The sequence below is a fragment of the Plasmodium cynomolgi genome, chromosome 5 (genome assembly GCF_000321355.1).
Source record: "Plasmodium cynomolgi strain B DNA, chromosome 5, whole genome shotgun sequence".
In the NCBI taxonomy this organism is placed as follows: Eukaryota; Apicomplexa; class Aconoidasida; order Haemosporida; family Plasmodiidae; genus Plasmodium; species Plasmodium cynomolgi.
Window position 1 is genome coordinate 901301 of NC_020398.1, and position 6429 is coordinate 907729.

Here is a 6429-nt window from a genome sequence, read left to right on the forward strand (position 1 = left end):
TTTTTAACTCCAGCGAAATGAACGAAAAAGTGGCAAATGGTGAGACGAGATATAGAAAGAGAGTTCGTTCGTCTGGAAGGGTAAAATGTCCATGTGGGGGATCATTAAGAAAGGGCTCTACGGTGTAGGTGTTTGTCCTGATAAAACTGAGCATAATGGCAACAGTAGTCTACACCATCAGATATCCATTGACGTGATGTCTCTCCTTTTTTAGAGAATCGCCTCTGTTGGTCCACTCGATCGAGTACGATTGGAGCATTCGCGCTGAAACCACCACCACAGCAGATGGATCGGGGGAAGCTCCCAAAGAGGGCGTGCACAACATTTTCGAGAAGAAGGAAAATTGTAATTTCTGTACTTGGGGGGTAACAATTGCACAGTTAAAAAAAAAAAAAGAAAGAAAAAAAAAGCAATTCCGTGTGCATAGGGAAACAGTGAAATGTGTCCGTATCTTCGCACAGTTAGCTACTCATTCGTATCACCAGAAGGCACATGTTCACAAAGAGTGGAGGATTATATGTGATGAGGGAGGCACCCTTAGTAGGTACACAGCTGAAAAGCTTCATTCGAGATTGTCGCATGTGCCACCGAGCGCAATTTTTACTATTTTTATTGTTTTTTATTTTTTCTCATTGTTGACCTGGTCGTTTTTGCTTACCCCTGTGAAAAGTAACCACCACAGTGAAGTTAAGAGGACGATTGTTCGGTCCCTCCCCATCGGTTCATTCGATTCCTTCATTATTGCGAACCTCTGCTGAGGCGACACAACTTCTGTAGAGCTATTCGGGGACGCATCCACGTATATCCATACATGCACGTGGGCATATACGTACATGGGCATATACGTACATGGCCATTTACGCATGTGTTCACATACTCGTGTGACCGCACACATGTGTACACTTGTGCGGGGGTCGCACTTCCCCCCGAGAACGCCCTTCACAGTGGGGGGAGAATAAAAAGAGGGTATCCCCTTAATTTCCCATTTGGGGAACTGCTAAAAGTGGGAAGTTACGGTCTACCCTTTTTAAGCAAATATGTTCACAGCTGGAAAAAAAAAACTGATCAAAAAATGGTACCCTTAAAGATCAAGCACACGTCCTACAGTTGAGAAGTTGGCTAGCTGTATGGAGTTTTTTTTTTTTTTTTGAAATTTCATTGTATTGCAAATTTTATTCTGAACAGGTCAGGGAAAAAAAAAAAAAAAAATTTTGATCACGTTTGAGGTGCACACAGATTGGGTCCCCCGGCAGACACTATTTTCCCTCCCAATTTTTTGGAAAAAGTGCAAATATGTAATAATGAAACAAAGTTGAGTGATGAGAAGCACTTCTACATGTATGTGTGTGCACTACCCCTATGTAGGTGCCGCCTTCTCCCCACGTTTAACCGTTTTTTTTTTTTTTTGCCCGCTCCCCGCGCATGCCTTTTTGCCATCTTTCCTCTAAAGGTGTGATATTATTACCAGAACAGAATCGTACACATGTAGGCGATAAGCTCCAATAGGTATTCCATACCGAGAAGAAAAAAAAAAAAAAAGAAAAGAAACACAGGGATATAGGCCCTTTCGAACGACACCTCATACTTTCATACAAACGATGGTGCGCTATTCGTATGGTTTTCTTTTGTCCCTCTTGGGGGCGCTTATCACTTTAGTTGGACATGACCACGGGGGGTTCTTCTTCCCGTTTGCGAAGTGCAACATTCGTGTACTCAACAAGGGAAAGGGGGGGCACAAGACGAGTGGCAAGCACATGCAGCACCACCCAGGGGTGAGCAACCCGACGGAGGTGGGAAAATTCAGCGCAGTTGAGAAGGGGGACACGCAGAGCGAGAGCAACGTGGAAGACGAAATGGGGGACGAAGTGGTAGATCAAGTGGTAGACGAAGTGGTAGACCAAATGGGAGACAAACTGGAAGACGAACTGGGAGACGATGTGGAAGACGAAGTGGAAGACGAAGTGGAAGACGAAGTGGAGGGCCGATACGAAGGAGAAATGTCGAGAAGCAGCTCCCGAGGGGTAGGACTTCTCAGTGATGTTTCACCACACAAGGTGGGACAACCATTTGAGGATGACATGGACGAAGAGAACAACCCACGTGAGCCCACCTCAAATCAGTACAACTTTTTCGAAGCGACAAATGATAGAGCGATAAAGAAGGTGGAATCTTTGTCCCAGCCAGGTAAGCAGTAGCTTGTGCGCAACGTATATGTGTTTACAATCTGTGTCGTTCTACCCTGTGTCGTTCTACCATGTGTTGTTCTACCATGTGTTGTTCTACCCTGTGTTGTTCTACCATGTGTTGTTCTACCCTGTGTTGTTCTACCCTGTGTTGTTCTACCCTGTGTTGTTACACCATGTGTCGTTCCACCCTGTGTCGCTCCACCCTGTGTCGCTCAACCCTGTGTCGTTCCACCATGTGTCGCTCCACCATGTGTCACTCCACCCACGCGCGTGTACACCTCCTCTGTGCAGACCAGCAGAACCTACTCCAGCAAAATTTAACGTGGGTTCAGATGCCCAACATAGACATTTCCTGCAGAGTAACGGGGTGTCCCAAAACGTATCAGATGTGCCTCCCCTTCTTTTATGATAGCACAAAATTTGGTGGAAGTAGGATCATTGATATGATCCCATCTTTCATTACGTCAAAAACAAATGGGATCAGATTCGATAGCGAAAATATTATCGAGGATAAGAGAAATTACATCCTCGTTTATTCTTGCGTTTGCAAAAAGCACACTTCGGATGGTTCCTGTGACGAATCGGTGGAGTAAGTCGGGCGCTCTACGCCGTTAAAGTGGTTATAACCAGTCTAGTCATTTCGTACATTACGCTTGCAAAAAAAAGAAGAAGAAGAAGAAAAGAAAAAAAAAAAAAAATTTACGCCGAGGTGAAACCGGGGAGGAGCTAGCACCCATTTCTATCATTCATTTGAGTGCCCCACCTGGGCTAGCCGTTTTGGAGTGCCTTCTCTGATAATCGCCACCCGACATGCATACTCGCGTCTGTGCGTATGTACGTACGTGTTCACCTACGTACTTTTTCTTGGTGCGGAGGGTGAAAAAACCAATCGCGTCTATATGCACATGTGCATGCGCGCACATGTATACACCTACGTGCATCTACTTTTTTTTTTTCCTTTTCTCTCCCCCATATGCTACACCTAACTGAATAGTTTGAAATGATGAACGAAAAGTTGCTTTAATATAAGTACCGCTTGGACGGTGACTATGTCTAATGCCATCCTCACTTGGGTTAGGAACACCTAGGATGGCAACATCCCAGCGAATAGATGCTAGATGCGCAAATGCGAAGGCAAAAGTGGAAAGCTCTTTTGCGAGATGCGAGTTGTAGTGGGGGTACCATTAAGGTGGGGTGTTCATTGGGAAAAAGGGGCACAAATGTGGAAGAAGTCGGAATGAAAGGTCAAACGAGGTTGAAATAAGCAGTGGAGGGAGCTCTGATCAAACGTGGAGCTCTCATCAAACGTGATGGACGCTCCTCCCGTCCAAGTGGTCCTGTGGTAGGCTTCAAGGCGCGGTAACCAACGGGGCAAGCACTCGCAAAAGCGCAGAAGGAAACGAAGAAAGAAACGAAGAAACAAGCGAAGAAACAAGCGAAGAAAAAAACGAAGAAACAAACGAAGAAACAAACGAAGAAGCAAACTCAGATGCAGACGTGAACGCAGAAACAAACGCCGGCTCCACCCATGCCTCAGGGAGCACACGTCCAACTCCGCATGTATGTTCATTATATGTAGAAAAAAAAAAAATTCCGCCTCTATCTTTTCAGGGCGTGCGGGAAGGGTCCTGTGAGGATCCTAGTCAAGCGAATTTGGTTCTACGTTTCCAGATTGCTGATCGCTCTCAGGATGTACTTGCCTGCAAAGTGGACGGTACGGTGATGTGCAAGGGAAGGTAAGGAAAATGGGTCAGTGGGTGGAAATTAGGTCAGTGAGTGGAAATTAGGTCAGTGAGTGGAAATTAGGTCAGTGAGTGGAAATTAGGTCAGTGAGTGGAAATTAGGTCAGTGAGTGGAAATTAGGTCAGTGAGTGGAAATTATATCAGTTGTGCTTCCCCCTTGGGGAATTACATCAGTCGTGCTTCCCCCCTGGGGCGAGTCCGCAGAAGGCCTTACCGTACGTCTCGTCCTTGAGCTTGTCGACGTTCTCTATGATCGTTTTGACAATTAGGGTCCTTTCTTTCCGCCTGCACGTGGTCAGCAGTTTCTGCATCATAAAATTTCCGTAGCAGTCTTTACAAATGGTGATGATGCTGTCGTTCCTGGGGGAGGGGAGTGGCGCGGTGCGGTGGGGGGCGAGATTGTGAGAGTTGGAAGAGGGAGGAGCGGTGCGGTGGGGGGCGAGGTTGTGAGAGTTGGAAGACGAAGTGGTGGTGCGGTGCGGGGCGAGATTATGGAATGGCCATGCCACCCGGTGGAGAACCCCATAGGCAACGTTGTTTCCCCTTTTTTTGTGGAGCACCCCAAGGGAACCCCCAATTGCTTCTCCCCCCCATGGGTACGGCGTCTACTGGATGCAACGCTGAGTCGCTTACCCATCCGAAATGTCATTCACAATTTTCTTGATGATTTTTTTCTTATATTTGTATTCCTTTTTCAGCAGGATCTTCTCGATTATGTTGCTGCGTGTGGGGGGCGGGAGGTGGAAAAAAAATAAAAAATAAAGGAGCCATTTTGGCGGGATTGGCTACACCTCCACTGGTGATTGGTTACACCACGGATTACTGGCTACACCACTGATGATTGGTTACACCACGGATTACTGGCTACACCACTGATGATTGGCTACACCACTGATGATTGGCTACACCACTGATGATTGGCTACACCACGGATTACTGGCTACACCACTGATGATTGGCTACACTCCCACGTATTTTCCCCCCCCCCGCAGGTCAATGCGCGCACTGGAGGAGGCATTACTTACCAGGCATACTTATGAGATGACAATTTGTATATATCGCTGACAATCTCATCAGTGATGGCAAACCTAACTGTATCATCCGAGTGTTCAAAACATTTCTGAATAACATAATTACCATATCTGTTCTTAATCAAATGTACTTTCTTAACGATCTTTTCATTAAGTCTGTTTATCTGATTGGTATTCCCAATTTCGTAGATACGTTGGACAATCCGACATCCATATGCATGTGAACATAAAAAAGGCAAATACTCCTCAATATTACTTATAATAGTATCGATATGTGTGGATGGTAAAACCTCAACGCATTTCTGTATTACATGGTTCCCATTTTGATGACAAATATATGTGATTAAATCATTTTGTAATTGATTAAAAATTTTGTTCTTATATTCGGTACATAGAGACTGCAGAGATTTTTGAATGAGACGACATCCATATGTATGTAGAGATAGGTATTTAGTTTGTCCAAGAAATTGGTCTGTAAATCGTTCCTTATATTTATCATCACTTAAATCGAATACACTTTGTGCTACGTAACTTCCGTATACGTCTGGACATAGAGATACTACATCTAATAGGAGTGATTTTTGAATTATTTTTTTTTCTTCTGTGTCTTCATTTTCTTTCATCTTTTTTATTACATATTCGCACCCATTTTTGTGGAAACACAGGAACAGGATATCACTCATTAGTTTTTCTCGATCGGGGTTCCCTTCCGTTGGGGGGGTGGCGCTTCGGAGGTTGGCGGTAGGGAGGTTGGCGGTAGGGAGGTTGGCGGTAGGGAGGTTGGCGGTAGGGAGGTTAGCGGTAGGGAGGTTAGCGGTAGGGAGGTTAGCGGTAGGGAGGTTAGCGGTAGGGAGATCCTCATTTGGGAGATCCTCATTTGGGAGGCCCTCATTTGGGAGGCCCTCACTGGGGGGCGGGCACTCAGCTGCCCCTACACCTGCTGCGCTCCCCTCGATAGCGCCTGCACCGGCTGCGCTCCTCTCAGTAGAGTCTGAACCAACTGCCTTCCTCCTCTCGAGCAGAAAGGCAAAGTGCTCCCCCGTGAGGGGAGTCGGCAGGCAGAGCACCTCCTTGCTGGTGCTGGCACTTCCCTCATAAGTGATCGAGCAGGAATGCAGCTTCTGCAGATAGTCAAACTGATCCTTTAAGGGGAACTCAACCATTATGTGGTTCAACTCATCGCTCAGGCAGGACTCATCAAGGAACGCAGACTCCATCCTTTCGCAGAAGCTAGCGGAGGGGCCAACCCAATGCGTGTCTTTGTAGTCGCGCCTGGCTATTTTTGGCTGCGAAGTGGAGGCAAAAATGAGGACATCCCACGGAGTTGGAGAAATGGCGCTCCGAAAATAAAGGCGTAACGGAAAGGTGGCAAAAGTGGGGGGATCTCCTTAAGGCGCAGGAGAGGGGATCTCCTTGAGGAGACAGAAGAGGGGGTCTCCTTAAGGCGCAGGAGAGGGGGTCTCCTTAAG

At 46.5% G+C, this 6429-nt stretch overlaps 2 protein-coding genes across 2 annotated transcripts; one reads left to right on the forward strand and one right to left on the reverse strand.

Annotated features, from left to right (window-relative positions):
- Window positions 1–1598: 1598 nt before the first annotated feature.
- On the forward strand, window positions 1599–2779 carry PCYB_053130 (hypothetical protein; the record flags this gene model as incomplete). The annotated part of the gene is made up of 2 exons (XM_004221194.1): window positions 1599–2184; window positions 2478–2779. The coding sequence occupies 2 exons, from the start codon at window positions 1599–1601 to the stop codon at window positions 2777–2779; spliced, it is 888 nt and encodes a 295-aa protein (XP_004221242.1).
- A 1369-nt stretch (window positions 2780–4148) lies between these two features.
- PCYB_053140 (RNA-binding protein of pumilio/mpt5 family) lies at window positions 4149–6177 on the reverse strand (the record flags this gene model as incomplete). Its single annotated transcript, XM_004221195.1, has 4 exons — window positions 4149–4289; window positions 4563–4649; window positions 4955–5519; window positions 5928–6177. Coding segments are annotated over 4 exons (1043 nt in total), but the record flags the coding sequence as incomplete, so codon positions are not given.
- Between the last annotated feature and the right edge of the window lie 252 nt (window positions 6178–6429).